The sequence below is a fragment of the Odocoileus virginianus genome, chromosome 2, assembly GCF_023699985.2.
Source record: "Odocoileus virginianus isolate 20LAN1187 ecotype Illinois chromosome 2, Ovbor_1.2, whole genome shotgun sequence".
Classification (NCBI taxonomy): domain Eukaryota; kingdom Metazoa; phylum Chordata; class Mammalia; order Artiodactyla; family Cervidae; genus Odocoileus; species Odocoileus virginianus.
In genome coordinates, this window is record NC_069675.1 from 2611684 (window position 1) to 2628005 (window position 16322).

At 52.4% G+C, this 16322-nt stretch overlaps 1 protein-coding gene and 1 long non-coding RNA gene across 3 annotated transcripts; one reads left to right on the top strand and one right to left on the bottom strand.

Annotated features, from left to right (window-relative positions):
* The first annotated feature begins 1522 nt into the window (after positions 1–1522).
* Positions 1523–5417, top strand: LOC139037496 (uncharacterized). Of its 2 annotated transcripts, XR_011490359.1 has the most exons (3): positions 1523–1648; positions 3361–3647; positions 4845–5417. It is a non-coding gene; the product is annotated as an uncharacterized lncRNA (long non-coding RNA). The 2 variants fall into 2 exon arrangements; XR_011490358.1 differs by having other exon boundaries at positions 3361–5417.
* On the bottom strand, positions 1996–9360 carry NEURL3 (neuralized E3 ubiquitin protein ligase 3). The gene is made up of 4 exons (XM_020890427.2): positions 9148–9360; positions 5765–6250; positions 4537–4608; positions 1996–3626 (listed from the first exon to the last, which is right to left on the bottom strand). The coding sequence occupies exons 1-4, from the start codon at positions 9194–9196 to the stop codon at positions 3418–3420; spliced, it is 816 nt and encodes a 271-aa protein (XP_020746086.2). The 5' UTR covers positions 9197–9360; the 3' UTR covers positions 1996–3417.
* Between the last annotated feature and the right edge of the window lie 6962 nt (positions 9361–16322).

Genomic DNA, 16322 nt, shown 5'->3' on the forward strand with positions numbered 1-16322 from the left:
ATTCCGGACATTTCACGTGAATAAAATCATGCAATATGTGGCCGCTTGTGACTGGCTTCCCACGCTTAGCATGTTTTCAGGCCTCATCCATGTTGTAGCATGAATCAGCACTTCATTCCTTTTTTTTGTTGTCAAAAAGCATCTCATTGTATGGACAGACCACATCAGCTGTTCATTCATTAGCTGATGGACATTTGGATTGTTTCCACTTTGGTGTTATTATGAATAATTCTTTTTTAATCATGTTTTAAATTTTTTTAATTGAAATATTAGTTGAATTTACAATGTTTTTAAATACTGCTGTACAACAAAATGATTCAATTATACATATATGTGTATATATATATACACACAGTCTCTTTTAAGAATCTGATCCTGCTCTAGAACGAAATATTCCTTTCCATTGTGGTTTACCATAGGATATTGAACATAGCTCTCTGTGCTATACATACAACCTTATTGTTTATCCATCTACATATAAAAGCTCACATCTGCCAACCCCAGCCTCCTGCTCCACCCCTCTCCCACCCACTCAGCAAACACTGGTCTGCTCCCTACAGCTGTTTCTGTTTCAAAGATAGGTTCACTTATGTCATAGTTTAGGTTCCACATATAAGTGATATTATATGGCATTTGTCTTTCTCTTTCTGACTTACTTCACTTAGTACAATAATCTCTAGTTGAATTCTCTTTATTCCCTTTAATCTTTTTTTTCCCCTTAAATTCTAGTTTATCTGATACTAATATAGCTACACCTGAGTAGAAGAAGCCAAATCTGTCTTTGATGATGAACAAAATAAGGACTTTGACCTAGCCTAAGGAAATGTTTACTTTTGCTCAATAATAACTAGATCAAAGGGTTTACACAGAATAAGGATTCAGGGGGTGAGGTGTCTCCTGGTTGCTCCCTTATGTCTCAGAGATATGCCCAAAGTTTAGTGGTCTTACACCGTAAGAAGTATGAGAAGCGTAGAACTGGGGCGACACGGGTGCCTTCGCTAAGTCAGTGAGCCGTCAAGATTCATACCCAGTACCCTGACGGCCAGCCCTCCTCTGGCTGCTTCCCTGGGAGATGCCTTTCCAGAGAAAGAAAGTTCCATATTCTGAGTACTTCCTCTAAGCTATGAGTTTCATTTATACCCGTTATCCTAACAACATATCAGCAAACAAAATGATCCTATTTCTAAGTTATGAAGAAACTGAGGCTCCCAGATGTCCAAGTCCCATGACCAAGGTCAGAACAACTCCTGGGCAGCAGAGAGGGGATCCTACTCCAGAACGGAAGCTCTTCCGGGGGTCACCACACCCGAGCTTTCCTGGTGGCTCAGACGGTAAAGAACCTGCCTGCAACTAGGGAGACCCGGGTCAGGAAGATTCCCCAGAGAAGGGGATGGAAACCCACTCCAGTGTTCTTGCCTGGAGAATCCCACGGACAGAGGAGACTGGTGGGCTATAGTCCATGGGGTCACAGAGAGTTGCACACGGCTGAGCGGCTAACATTTCACTTTCCACCCAAAGCCCTGCCCCTCTGGCTGGCCGCAGCGTGGGGAGGCGCCCGTCACCGTGACTGGGGACGTCACACAGCTCCAGCTCCCTTTTAGTGCTCTTTCACACCAGCCATGGAGCAGGAACACCAGCAATGTAACAGGTACGGCTTGTCCTCCCCGCCTGTCCCCACCACAGACACCTGATGATTGGGGTCCCCGGGTCAAGTCACTGCTTCACGCAGGAGCAGAGACTCCAGGAAGTCCTCACAAGTCAAAGATGGCAAGGGCAGAGCCTTGTTGTAACTTTAAGGCTGAATCTGTAGGCTCATCCTGTTCACCTGCTCAGCAAAACAGCTCCTCAGGCCTGAGCGCCAGGCCCCTCTCACTGCAAGCTCAGGGTGTGTCTGCGAGGGACGGGAAGGCATGGCCCCACGCCCCTGCATCCCGACCAGCTCCCACCCTGCTCACTCCTGCTGACTGCAACAAAGGGGACATACACATTACAAACTCACTCATGAGAGACAAACTTTATTTTGACATCTCAGAAATTGCAAGGCAATAAGCACAATGACAACAGTGTGCTCTGAAGGGTCAACTCGATTTCAGATGCACAAACGTGCTGGGATCTCATGAACTGCCGGGCAAGGAAGGTGGGCAGCTGACTGCTGATCCCCTTTACAGAGGACTTGTTTTTAATTAATTAATTTATATTTATCTGTTTACTTATTTATTTATGGCTGCACTGGGTTTTTGTTGCAACGCACAGGCTCCCGTTGCCGTGAGCGGGCTTTCTCTATTTGCCATGAGTTGGGGCTACTCTCTAGTTGCGGTGCAGAGGCTTCTCATTGCGGTAGCTTCTCTTGGGTGGAGCACAGGCTCTAGGGCGCACGGGCTTCAGCAGTTGTGGCTCATGGGTTCTAGGACGTGCAGGCTCAGTAGTCGCAATCCAAAGGCTTAGTGGTCCCACGGCATGTGGGATCTTAGTTCCCAGATCAGGGATCAAACTGGTGTCCCCTGCATTGACAGGCAGATTCTTAACCACTGGACAACCAGGGAAGTCCTAGAGAGGACTTGTAGAAGTGACCTGGCTTCCCTACAGACTGTGGGGAAGACAGTCTGTCTACCTATCGGGTAGACAGAGGCCAAGACAATGGAGTAGAAAGGCCCTGAGCTCCCCTCCCCTCATGAGCACACCAAAATGTGGGGTTACTAGTGGGGAGAGAGAACAGGGGAGAGGCAATTTAGGGGTAGGGGATTGAGAGGTGCAAACTACTAGATATAAAATAAACTACAAGGATACATTGTGCAACAGGGGAATATAGCCAATATATTGGCAAATGGAGTATAACCTTTAAAAGTTATTACTAAACAGTACATCTGTAACTTATACAATATAGTACATCAACTACACTTTAATAAAAAAAAAATTCCACCCAGCTGCTTCCTGCATCTGGTCCAGGTTTCTCAATACCCTGGGTGGGCAGGGCTTCACCAGACATGCGCATATACCTTGGCTTCCTCAGTCATAAAACCAGGGGTCGGGCCGCCCCCCTCTCTACACAAAGGCCCTTCTCGCTGACACAGGTGGGACTTGCTGTACTGGGGGTTGCTAGGTCCATGGTGGCTGAATCCCATGGCTGGTTAAAAGCCTTGGCACGCAGCAATGAACCTGGGACTAAGCAGAGGGGCGAGACCCTGGCTGGCCCATTGCTAGCCACCTTCTCCAGCCGGGGAGGTAGTTCTGGTGTGGGCAGAAAGGGGCGTCTCCTGGCTCCTCTAGGCCCAACCTGCTGAGGAGGGGTAGGGCCATTGTGACCTTGAGCCGTCTCTCCGCCACACCTGCTGCTGACCAGCATTTCCGACTCTTCTCCAGAAAGACGGCAGAGCTGCACCTCCTCCCTCGGCAAGGGCTGGGCTCAGAGCTCTGCACCTATACCAGGAGGCCCTCTCCAGCACCCAGGACAAGAGGATCCCCAGCCGGGGCCACCTCCTCGATCTCCCAGCGACACACGGGGCATCTGGCCGTGTCCCTGAAGACCCTCCAGGCACAGGAGCTGCAGAAGTGTGTGTGGCCGCAGGGGACAAGGCGGGTGTTGGCGACCTGGTGGAAGCAGATGGCACACTCTTCTCCTGCTGAGGCTGGGAAAGGCGACAACACAGGTCAGGGCGCTTGGGGCCACGAGAGGGCGGCGCACTCACAGCACCACAGGACACAGACGCACGTGGTCAGAGCACGAAGAACACGGCCTCGTGAGAGAGTGCTCATAATGCAATCAGGGAAAAGGGCTGGGAAGGAAACTGTAAGGTACATACATGCATAGCCTAAGATTCCAATTTAGGAAAAAGGAAAACAAAGCATAAAGAACTCCCCACGTACGGAGTGCTGTGCTTGGTCACTTTAGTCGTGTCTGACTCTGCGACCCCAGGGACTGTGGCCCGTCAGGCTCCTCTGTCCATGGGGTTCTCCAGGCAAGAACACTGGAGTGGGTAGCCATGCCCTCCTCCAGGGGATCTTCCCAACCCAGGGATCAAATGCACGTTTCTAACACCTCCTGCATTGGCAGGCAGGTTCTTTACCACAAGTGCTACCTGGGAAACACCCGCCTCCACTTCCGCCCATATGTGTGTGTGTGTGTATATATATATATATAATTACAAAATACCGGGAGGAAATCTACCTAACAGGCAATGTGAAGTTTGGGAGGTGTGCTTTTTTTTTCACTTCCTTTTTTATCTTTGAATATGTATTTTATTTCTGCTTGGCAAAGTTTTTTGTTTTTTTCGTTTTTTTACTATGAACAGGGATTGCTCTTTTAAAAGCAGGTGGACAAAATAACATCTATTCATGAGTGTGCCCAGTAACTTATGAAGCCAGCCAATGTCCTAGAAGGCAGAACTGTTACATGGCTTTCAGGTTTCGGCCTACGGCCTGTGGGAGACTTGAAGGCACCTGGGAAGGCATAACCGAGTTCCCAGGGCTGGGGCCCTTGCCCGGCTTCCCCAGCTCTGGAGCCCTGGGGAGTCCCTGGCACTCGGGAAAGCCACTCACCTTTGGGCCCGGGCAGAGCCTCATCACTGAGGTCCCTTGGCATGGTTGTGGGAAAGTTGTTGCCTGTAAGATCTAAGGCAGAAAGGGAAAGTCAGGACCAGGGGAAAGCAGTCAGGGTGTTTCCATTCAACCCACCTCCCCAGTCCCTGCCTCCAAAGCAGAGTGTCCGCCTCCTTTCTTCTCTGGGTCGCAGTGCTGCAGCTCCAAGCCGGGGGTCCAGCCCTGTCCTGGCCACCCCTTTCCCAGTGGGACCCAGCAGAGAATTTGTGGACCTGCAGCTTTTTCATCCTAATCCACGCTTCCTTCAGACAGCTCCTCTCTGCCCTACTGCCTGCCTGAGCAGAGATCTTCAGCGTCCGGTCACTGCTCCCCAACGGATGCGCAACAGAGTCCCCCAGGAGGTGGGAAAACAGGTGCCTGGGCCCCTCCGGGGGTGAGGCCCGAGCAGTTGTGACAAGCCATCCGAAAAACAAACACACTGGGGGGACTGGAATGCTCGTGCAGGTCCCTGGAAGACTGCCCAGGTATGCCAACACTTCTTTTCATGAGTCTTCCTGTATCTCCTCACTCCTCTGAAATCCACTCTCCTTTCAGGTGGTCCTCATTTCCCCACTGAGTGCCTGAACATCTCACCTTTGACCCCACCAGGCTGCCTTCTTGCCTACCTCTAACTTGCACACTTATGTTCCCTTTGTTGCCACCCCTGTCTGCAGCAAACTCCTACTGTGACTGCAAAACCCAGCCCGCCCCAAATATTTTTTTCTTTGTAAATGAGACCATCCCTCTAACATAGGGGTCCCCAACCTCTGGGATCTGATGCCTGATGATCTGAGGTGGAGCTGATGGAATAATAATAGAAATAAAGTGCATAAGAAATGTAATGTGCTTGAATCATCCTGAAACCATTTCCCTCACCCCTCCTTCTGTGGAAAAGCTGTCTGCCACGAAACTGGTCCCTGGTGCCAAAAAGGCTAGGGACCGCTGCTCTAACATATGTTTGGGGTGCTGGGCATGCCTTCTCATTCTTCAAAACAGGGCTGCCCTCCCTGCGACTGGGTCTGGTCCCCAGCGAACATCTTCATACCCGGAGAGAAGCCGATGGAAAAACTCCATATGAAAGAAACAGCAGTTCTCCCCGACCCTGTACGCGGTCAGGCACCACCGGAGCCGCCGCCTCCCCCGCCCCCGTTCCCAGGGACGGCGCCTGGGTCCCCGCCCCTGGCCTCACCCAGCAGCTGGATGGCCTTGGTGGTCCCGTACACGTCCATCACGGCCCAGAGCGGGGCGCCCATGAGCACGCCCTCGCGCAGCAGCCGCCGGGGCCCCGAGTTGACCCGGGCGAAGATCTGGCCCTGGCGGTTCACCCAGAAGCGCACCACGTCCCCCGGGAGGGCGCAGCCGTCAGGAAGCATGGCCGCCCAGGTCTGACTCTGCTGCTCCAGGTCCGGGCACACGAAGGGCGGCAGGCTGGGCGCGGGCACCCGCGCGGGGTCCAGGCGCGTGAAGCCCACGCGGAGGCCACCCAGCCAGCCGGGCTCGTGCCACAGCAAACGCAGCGCCACGCGCTCTCCCGGCTGCACCGGCCGCTGGCTGAACACGATGCCGTCGTGGAACGTGGCGTGCCTGAACGCGGTGCTCCGCTCAGCATCCAGGCGCACCTGTGCGCCCACCGCCTGGGCGTGGAAGCGGAGCGCCTCTCGGGGAGCCTCGGCATCTGCGGCGGGGGCGGGGGCGTCATTGCAGGTCGGCCGGACACACGGCTGGCCTTCCGGGCAGCCTGGAGCCCTCCCCACCAGGGGAAAGGGGCATTTCCATCAACCCATGCTCCCTGGGGCTACTGTCCCGGCTGTCCCCCATCCCCACTCCAGAGACCTTCTTAGAACCAGTGGGGAACCCGCTTGGCTGTCCGGGATCTTAGTTCTCTCCTGACTCTTGCCAAGCCTCAGTTTCCCTCCTTTACTGCAGCTTAGTCACGGAGTCCTGTCGGACTCTTTGAGATCTATGGACTGTAGCCCACCAGGCTCCTCTGTCCATGGAATTCTCCAGGCAAGAATACTGGAGTTGGGTTGCCGTGCCTTCCTCCAGGGGATCTTCCCGACCCAGGGATCCATTCCTGGTCTCCTGTACTGCAGGCAGATTCTTTACCACTTGAGCCACCAGGGAATCCCCCCCCCCCTTAGGGATGCTGTAAAAATTAAAGGCACTGTTGACAGTACCAGCTCTGGATACCTGGTGATGGCTGTTATTGTCATTAACTAAAGAGGCAGGTTTTAGAACAGTCAGCAGATGATCCTGCTTGTGTTTGACACATACAGTTATATGTGTATTATTCGTATGTTTACACATGTGTAGCCCGTCTGTATCTAGAAACAGGCTGAGAGATGGGCTGGCAGGCTGTTTGTGGCCCGCTCTAATTCTGCAGTGGCGGGGGGCGGGGGCTGCGGCTGAGTTTTCCCATCTGCTTATGTGACTTTCTGACTTTGCCACAGAGAACCAGCATCGCTGACCCCAGTGAGGGTGACTTCTCTCGTCCTGGGAGAGAAAGAAGGAACCTGGTAACTCCCAAAGTAGTGAGGGTGTGAAACCCGAAAAGGGGTCCCAGGTCAGCCCCTCAGAATTGTGGGCCGGGCCGTAGGCCTGGGTAAGCTTTGAAAGCAGGGGACTTCCTGACTTGCCTCCACTTGGCAGCTGGGACGGGAAAGTTCCTTGCTGGGCAGCCCTTCCTCTCAGCCCCAGAGGCCTGAAGGAAGCTGGTGGAGCTTCCGGCCCTAAGACGGGCACTTAGCCAGCTCCCCGGGCCTTAGCTCTCTCCCCCTCCCATCCTGACCCTGCTTTTTCTGGGTTGGAGGAGGGAGGCTGAAAATATAAAGAGAATTCATTCAAAACTTGAGCCAGGGAACTTCCCTGGTGGTCCAGTGGTTAAGACTCCACACTTCCAGTCAATGCAGGGGGCACACGTTCAACCCCTGCCCTCCTCTTGACGCTCAGATGCCTGCAAGGTGTCAGCCAGGCGCCGGGAGGGGAGGCTAGGCGTGGTCAGGTGCGAGGCAGACCGTCAAGGCCACAGCGAGCCCACCCCTGACCCCCACTGGCTGCGGGAGCAGTGGGGCAGGAGCCAAAGAAGCAGCTGATGGAACTGCTGGGTGCGTGAGTCCCTCAGAAGGGCAGGCGGGCCCTGGGGGCCCTAGGAGAAGCAGACTTAGTCCTCCACAGGGGTTTGACAGTCTGCAAAGCTTACCCCTGTCTCGGGAGTTTCCCACCGGCCCGTGGGCGCTATGTCCTCACATCAGCAGTTAGAGGAGGGAGGCCGAGAGAGGTCACAGGACGCCGGGGCCCAGTGGACTGTGCTGCTTCTGCCAGCTGCCGCCTGGGCTCCACTCACTGTCTCAGCAGCCCCCAGCAGTGGCCTGAGTGTGGCCCTCGCAAGGCACACAGGGCTTTTTGGGGGTCAGCCTTTCCACATGTGAGGTCCTGAGTGGCTGTGTTAGTTGTTCACTGCGAAAGGCCAAGGCTGAGCAGCAATGACAGCCACCCGTGTGCCGCCCGTCCGGCAGAACGGCCTCTGCCCACGGGGCCCCTTCCTCTGCTTTGCACGGGGCTCTGTGCCTGAGTTTGGGGCTGGCTCTGGGTAGCACCCCCTTCTCCAAGGCTGGCTGGCAGGGCTCCTCCCATTCTTTGACCCAAGTGACCCAGTCCAGCCTGCTCCTGGGTTGGGGTGAGGCAGAGGTGGGTACTGGCCAAGCGTGGCTCTCCAAGTAGGCGTGTCCCCAGTCAGTTGGGCAGGGAGTTCTGAGCACTTTATGCCTGCAGGTGGCTGTTCTCATCAGCCCCACTTTCAGGCAGCATCCTGAGCCCCCATCCTTGGCCCCGCCCCCACCCCTTGATTCAGATGCCCCTGCTGCTGGTGCCCGGGAACCCTAGGTTACTATGGTTACTGCGGAGTCAAGGGCTCCAGGTCCTGCTTGGGAAGGAGCAGAGTCCAGGCTCTGGGAGCAGGGATGCGTGGTCCAGATCTCTAGTCATAAGAGACCCAGCTCTCCAACCCCCGCCCCGGACACTAAGGCAAAGTTGTGACCTCAGGTGAGACCGGCAGAGAATCATTGAGCCTGGTGACCCTGTGGTCTCTGCTTCTGGCAGCTCTGTAACTGGCAGGATGGGGGCATTGGCTCCCAGCCTGCGGACGAGGAAGCTAAGGCTCCGGGAGAAGTGACAGGAAAGGTCCCCACAGCTCTGTGAGGGCAGAGCTGGGACCCCGGTCTTCCACCAGGCCCCCTAAGCTCTACCCTCTTTCCCATCCCAGCCAGTCTTCTCTCTGCACAACAGGATCTGAAAGGCAAACGGGTCATAAGGGTCTTTGCATCACTGCAGGGATTGTGGCCCGAGTTCCTCAGCTTCTATTGGATTCTCGCTGAGAAAGGAAGCTTTCACTACCTCCTGGGCTCATAACAGCTCACTGCCTAGGGCAGCCTGGCCTCGATCAGAAACTCCTTCTGAGCAATATTTACACTGACTATACCTCTATCTCCTGAATCTTCCACCCCAGAAAACACAGAGCGCCCCTCTGCTTCTTGTATTTCTGGTCCAGGCAGAAAGCTCAGGGCTCACACTTACCAGCCTGAGAGCAGATCTGGGCCCCCATCCACCTGGGCTCCTCAGGCATGGGTCCCTGGGTCTGAAGAAGGCCAGTGGACAGGTTTCCCAAAGATATTCAGCAGGTCCCCTTGTCATGGGGCCAGGATCATATTACAGCGTTGATGATTAATTAGAGATTGCAGTCACGAGTTACAATATCCAGGGAATTTCCTGATGACTGCTGGTTTGCAACAGGCCTGCCACAGCTGGCTGGCCCGGAGGAAGCGGGGACTCGGGAGATGGCTGAGGTTGGATGTGGAGGAGCCTTCTCTCTTACTTCTGATCAGTTGCGATCAACCAGCTGTGCATTATCACTGCCTGAGTCGTGTTAATGAATACCTGTAGCCAGACCTCCCCCCAGAGACCTTGATTCCAGTGGCCTGGGGTGGAGCCCAGCATCGGCCTTGTTTAAAAGCACCCCCAGGGACTTCCCTGGCTGTCTAGTGGTTAAGACTTGTGCTTCCACTGCAGGAGACACAGGTTTGATCCCTGGTCAGGGAACTAAGATCCCACATGCCGTACAGTGAGGCAAAAAAAAAAAAAGTAAAATAAGCAAAAACCAAAATAATAAAAGTACAAGCGCCACAGCTGATTCTAATGTACAGGGCAGAGAGAGATTCACTACTACTGACCCCAGGATACAGGAGGCACTTAATCAGTGTTGGTGAAGTGGGTTGAATTGAAGTAACTGCATTTCAGGACCTGTGAAGCTGCCCCTGGCTCGGGTCTCTGGCCAAGAGGAGAAGGGCCAAGCAGAGGTGTCGACTGCTCCCCAGCCTTGCTGGCGCTGGAAGCCCACTGCCCAGAATCCCCCACGGAACACAGAGTCCCGCAGTGGGTCACGCCCAAGGCCGAGCTCCCAGGGTGTTAGTGATGGCAAGAGATGTCAGAAATCTTTTGCCCCTTTCATTCCTGTTAGAGAAACTGAGGTTGGTGGCAGGGAAAGTGGCTTGCTCTAAGCTAGTACTTCTCAGATCACAACACATGAACCTGCTGGGGATCTTGTTAAGATGAAGCTTGAATCAGAAGATCCGGGCAGGTGTGGGATTCAGCCTTTCTAACAAGGCGGTTCTGCAGACCCCACTTCAGGTGACAGGCCCTAGATGCATTTGGAGGCTTGTGGGTATCCTGGCCCTTGATCTCCAGGCTAAGGCCCTCCCAAGACCCTAGACCGAGGCCATCAGCAGTGGCTACTCTGCTGTGGTTTTGTTTTCAATATTTACTTATTTGGCTGCTCCGGCTCTTGGTTGCAGAATGTGGGATCTAATTCCCTGGCGGGGAGTTGGACGTGGGCCCCCCGAGCTGGGAACTTGGAGCCCAACCACTTGGACCACCAGGCAAGCCCTCCGATCATTGACTACTTGGAACTTGGCTGAAGGGGTGGATATGCCCCATGCATTTCCCTGGGGACAGTGGTGCTGCTGGCTGAGCAGCTTGACTGCGAGTGAGGAGGGGAAAGGGTGAGTGTTTGGAGACCCGGATTCTGTCTCCTGGGTTAGCTTTACCTCTCTTTCTCTCCCCAGGCCTTTGTGTCCCCGTGTGTAGAACGGGAAACCAGGATGCACTGGTCTGTGCGTCCCTGCCAGCCCCCATGTGCCATGATTTTGGTCCTGGTGACAGCTACTTGGCCTCGGTTGACTTCAGAATGTGTCAGGGTGACTCTGGACATCTGTTCCACACCAAGCCCCCTGCCAGGCTCTCTAAAAACTGTCTTTAAGGTCAAAGGCAAACTGGTGAGAAGTCAGGAGCAATCACAGTGCGTCCGTGGCCAATGATCCTGCCGTCGGAGTCGGAGGGATCCTGGCTTAGGACTGGAGTCAGAGGCCGCCTCCCCCCCCCCCCCCACCCCGCCCGTAGGGCTGGCTGTTTGCCTTGGGTGAGCTGGAGCCAAGAGCACCTTTTTGATAAACCACATTCCTATAAAAGAGATAGTTATGTTATCTTATCAGGGAGATCAGGCCTTGAGCCTCAGCCCATCTGGAAAGTTACTGGAGAGGCTGTGGACGCTGGGCTGCCCAGTGCCAGCAGGCTGAGGTGGTATGGCCTCACCTTCAGGACCCCGGTGGGGTGGGCGTCCTGAGAATCCAAATCCAGGGCCTGGGGTGCTGAGGCCTCCTCTCCCATCACACATTCCCCAGGCTTCTTGTTTTAATCATTTTTATTTTTTTAATTTTAACTTTTGGCTGCGATGGGTCTTTGTTGCTGTGAGTCGGCTTTCTCGAGCCGCAGTGAGCGCAGCCACTCTGTCGCCGTGCTCCGGCTTCTGGTCACAGTGGCTTCTTTCGTTGCAGAGCTGGAGCTCCGAGCACAGGCTCGATGACTGTGGCGCGGGCTTAGTGTGGGACCTTCCTGGACCAGAGATCGAACCCATGGCCCCTGCACTGGCGGGCAGATTCTTAACCACTGAAGCACCAGCGAAGTCCCACCTTCAGTTTATTTGTTTATTAATAACAAACACTACTGTCCTAAGTCCAGTACTGTATTAACTTGCTAATCCTCATGGCAACTTCTTGAAAAGATTCTACTTATGGTAATCATTCTCATTTTACAAATGGGGAAACCGAGGCTCAAGGAGGTGAAGCAACTTGTTCAGAATCAGAAGTGAAAGACCAGGGCGTGGCCCCAGCTGTCTGACTGGAGAGCAGCTGCCTTATCCGCCAAGCTGTGTAGCCTCCACGATCCTCCCCCAGGCCATGGCCCGCCTGAGCATTCAGTTGCTACTAACATCTTCCCCATCTCACTGACACTAGTAGGGGCTCATGGATAGCTGCTGACTGGTTGCCTGAGTGTGAAGTGGAGGCCACCCCATGATGGAGACTGCACCCTTCCCTCCGGGACACCTGCCTGGCCGCAAGGCTGTTGTAAATATTTGTTTCAGGAAGGTATTGACTGGCCCCTTCATGGATCGCAAACTTCTCCTGGCAAAGGGGCTTGCATTACTTGGTGAAGCTATGAGCCATGCCACGCAGGGCCACCCAAGACGAACGGGTCATCATGAAGAGTTCTGACAAAACGTGGTCCGCTGGAGGAGGGAATGGCAAGCCGTGGTAGCATTCTTGCTGCGAGAACCCCATAACGGTGCGAAAAGGCAAAAAGATATGACAGCAGAAGATGCGCACCCCCAGGTTGGAATGCGTACAGTATGTTACTGGGGGAGAGCAGAGGGCAGTTACTAATAGCTCCTGAAAGAATGCTGTGGCTGGGGCAAAGCAGAAATGACGCTCATTTGTAGATGTGTCTGGTGGTGAAAGTAAGGTCTGATGCCATAAAGAACAATATTGCATAGGTGCATGAACTTGAGCAGTATGTGAACCAAGAACTTCCAGATATACAAACTGGATTTAGAAAAGGCAGAGGAACCAGAAATCAAATTGCCAACATCCATTGGATCATAGAAAAAGAAAGAGAATTCCAAAGTAAAACTTTTGCTTTATTGATTACATTAAAGCCTTTGACTGTGCACAACAAACTGGAAGATTCTTGAAGAGTGGGAATACCAGACCACCTTACCTGTCTCCTGAGAAACCTGTAGGTGGGTCAAGAAGCAACAGTTAGAATGGGACAAGGTTACAAATTGGGAAAGAACTACCATAAGGCTGTATATTGTCACCCTGCTTATTTAACTTCTGTGCAGAGTACATCATGTGAAATGCTGAGCTGAATGAATCACAAGCCAAAATCGAGATTGCCAGGAGAAATATCAACAACCTCAGATATGCGGATGATACCACTGCCCTTACGCAGAAAGTGAAGAGGAACTAAAGAGCTTCTTGATGAGGGTGAAAGAGGAGAGTGAAAAAGCTGGCTTAAAACTCAAACATTAATAAACTAAGATCATGGCATCTAGTCCCATCACTTCACGGCAAATAGAAGGGGGAAAAGTGGAAGCAGTGACGGATTTTATTGTCTTGGGCTCCAAAATCACTGTGGACCATGACTGTAGCCATGAAAAAAAAAAAAAAGACACTTGCTCCTTGGAAGGAAAGCTATGACAAACCTAGACAGCATATTAAAAAGCAGAGATATTACTTTGTCAACAAAAGTCTGTCTAGTCAAAGCTATGGTTTTTCCAGTAGTCATGTATGGATGTGAGAGTTGGACTATAAAGAAGGCTGAGTACCCAAGAATTGATGCCTTCAAATTGTAGTGCTGGAGAAGATTCTTGAGAGTCTCTTGGACTGCAAGGAGATCAAACCAGTCAATCCTAAAGGAAATCAACCCTGAATATTCACTGGAAGGACTGATGCTGAAGCTGAAACTCCAATACTCTGGTCACCTGATGCAAAGAGCTGACTCGGAAAAGACACTGATGCCGGGAAAGACTGAAGGCAAAAGGAGAAAGGGGAGGCAGATGAGATGATGATATAGTATCATCAACTCAATAAACATGAATCTGAGCAAAGTCCAGGAGATAGTGAGGGACAGAAGAGTCTGGAGGGCTGCAATCCACGGGGTCACAGTCGGACTGGACTTAGCTGCAAACAGCAGGGACAGTCCTATGAGATGAGGGTGTCCTCTGAGGCGGCCCCTGCTGACTATAATTGGTACTGCAGGAGGGTTGAGCCCACAAAGTCAAGAGGGGCACCCTCAAAGCCAGGAGGGGCCCTCCCAGGACTAGAGGTCAGAGGGGCTGAGGATTCTGCCCCTCCTCCTCACCCTGAAGCTCCGCACAGACTCTCCCTCCCCCAGCCAGGGTCCATTCACTGGCAATCCATCAACAGTTTGCCCAGACCCTCATCATTACAAAGGGCTGTTCCCCAGGTCATCTCCTAAGATGCCTCAAGTGCTCCGAGAAGCTTCTGGACAGATGTGTCAGTCCCCATCACACAGCCAAGAGAGCTGGGGTCTTGCCTAGGGTTCACACCAGCCTGCCACTGAGCAGAAATGGGAAGCCAGTGGGAATCCAGCCAATCTGAGACTCTGCTAGGCAGCCCAGCCTCTGTGTCTGCTGCTGGGGCCCCGAGACCCCTTGCCTGTGCTCAGCTGTTACCCGACACGTGGAATCTCAGAGACAAGGGGGCTGCCGGGCCTAGAGACCAGCCCTTGGAATGATCAGGGCTGTCTACACAGTAGGTAGTCAGCAAGGATTTGTCACTGCCAAACAGTGCAGTGTGGCCGTTTCTTTAAAAATTGTCCGTCAGCCAACCTCACAACCCAGCGATCCACTCCTGGGTGAACACCAGTCTCTTGCTTCTCCGTGAGAGGATGAACAGTGGAGGAAGCATCCACACGCCCTTGGAAAAAAATCTGCCCTGGAAATCAGAGGGCTTGGCAAGCACTGCCACCTGGTGGAGATAAGTGGAACTGACCGTGGATCTAATATGCTGGAAGGAAATGGTCGGGACCACAAAGGCTCCCAGCCTCGTTCCCAGGCCCCGGCTCTCTCTGCCCACTTGCTTCCTGCCAAAGAGCCTCCTAGAAATTCTTTAGAGTCCACCAAATCCTTTTGGTGAGTGGCTGGACCCCCCACCCAGAGGTCCGGAGGTCGGAGAGGAAGGCCAGCGCTGCCAGCAAAGTAGTCAGCCCCTAGTTAAGTCTGTGCTCTTACTTCCACACTGCCGCCCTGTCCAGACCTCCTGGGTCCTGACTCTCTACAGCTTCCACCGCCCTGGACACCCCCCAACCCTGCGAGTGTGGAAGCTGCCGGAGAGGGGAGCCAGGGAATGAGGCATGGCTGAGGGGGCTGTGCGCAGCTCAGAGGTGAGGGGAAGGGGGAAGCACAGCCTCTCCTCTTCTGGCCTCCTGTTTCCGTTTCCCTGTGCCCACTCATCACACACACATCTTCAGGGCGTCTGTTCCGGGAAGACTATGCACCAGCCCTGAGGATGTCATTTATGTCTGTGTATGTGCGCAACAGATACTTATTGAATTCTTACTAAGTGCCAACTTTTTCACTCTCCTCTTTCGCTTTCATCAAGAGGCTCTTTAGTTCTTCTTCGCTTTCTGCCATAAGGATGGTGTCATCTGCATATCTGAGGTTTTGATATTTCTCCTGTCAATCTTGATTCCAGTTTGTGCTTCATCCAGCCAGGCATTTCGTGTGATGTACTCTGCATAGAAGTTAAATAAGCAGCCTTGACATACTCCTTTCCCAATTTGGAACCACTCTTGTTCCATGCCCAGTTCTAACTGTTGCTTCCTGACCTGCATACAGATTTCTCAAGAGGCAGGTAAGGTGGTCTGATATTCCCGTCTCTTGAAGAATTTTCCACAGTTTGTTGTGATCCACACAGTCAAAGGCTTTGGCATAGTCAGTAAAGCAAAAGTAGATGTTTTTCTGGAACTCTCTTGCTTTTTTGATGATCCAGTGGATGCTGGCAATTTGATCTCTGGTTCCTTTGCCTTTTCAAAATCTAGCTTGAACATCTGGAAGTTCATGGATCACATACTGTTGAAGCCTGGCTCAGAGAATTTTGAGCATTACTTTGCCAGCATGTGAGATGAGTGCAATTGTGTGGTAGTTTGAGCATTATTTGGCATTGCCTTTCTTTGGGATTGGAATGAAAACTGACCTTTGCCAGTCCTGTGGCCACTGCTGAGTTTTCCAAATTTGCTGGCATATTGAGTGCAGCACTTTAACAGCATCATCTCTTAGGATTTGAAATAGCTCAACTGGAATTTCATCACCTCCACTAGCTTTGTTCGTAATGATGCTTCCAATGCCCACTTGACTTCACATTCCAGGAGGTCTGGTGTGTGATCACACCATCATGGTTATCTGAGTCATGAAGATCTTTTTTGTAAAGTTCTTCTGTGTATTGTTGCTACATCTTCTTAATATCTTCTGCTTCTGTTAGGTCCATACCATTTTAGTTGACTTAAAACTCAACATTCAGAAAACTAAGATCATGGCATCCAGTCCCATCACTACATGACAAATAGATGGGGAAACAATGGGAACAGTGACAGACTTTATTTTGGGGGGCTCTAGAATCACTGTAGATGGTGACTGCATCCATGAAATTAAAAGATGCTTGCTCCTTGGAAGAAAAGCTATGACCAACCTAGACAGCAGACTAAAAAGCAGAGACATTGCTTTGCCAACAAAGGTCCGTCTAGTCAAAGCTATGGTTTTTCCAGTAGTCATGTATGGATGTGAGACTTGGACTATAAAGAAGGCTGAGTGCCAAAGAATTGATGCTTTTGAACTGTGG

Bases quoted from the DNA above. Each gene is read 5' to 3' on its own strand.
- NEURL3 (XM_020890427.2), bottom strand. From the start codon at position 9,196: ATGCCTGAGGAGCCCAGGTGGATGGGGGCCCAGATCTGCTCTCAGGCT. The intron at 6,251-9,147 runs GTAAGTGTGAGC...CCCCCGCCGCAG, and splicing joins CCAGATCTGCTCTCAGGCTG to ATGCCGAGGCTCCCCGAGAG. The intron at 3,627-4,536 runs GTGAGTGGCTTT...CGCCTTTCCCAG, and splicing joins GGCTCTGCCCGGGCCCAAAG to CCTCAGCAGGAGAAGAGTGT.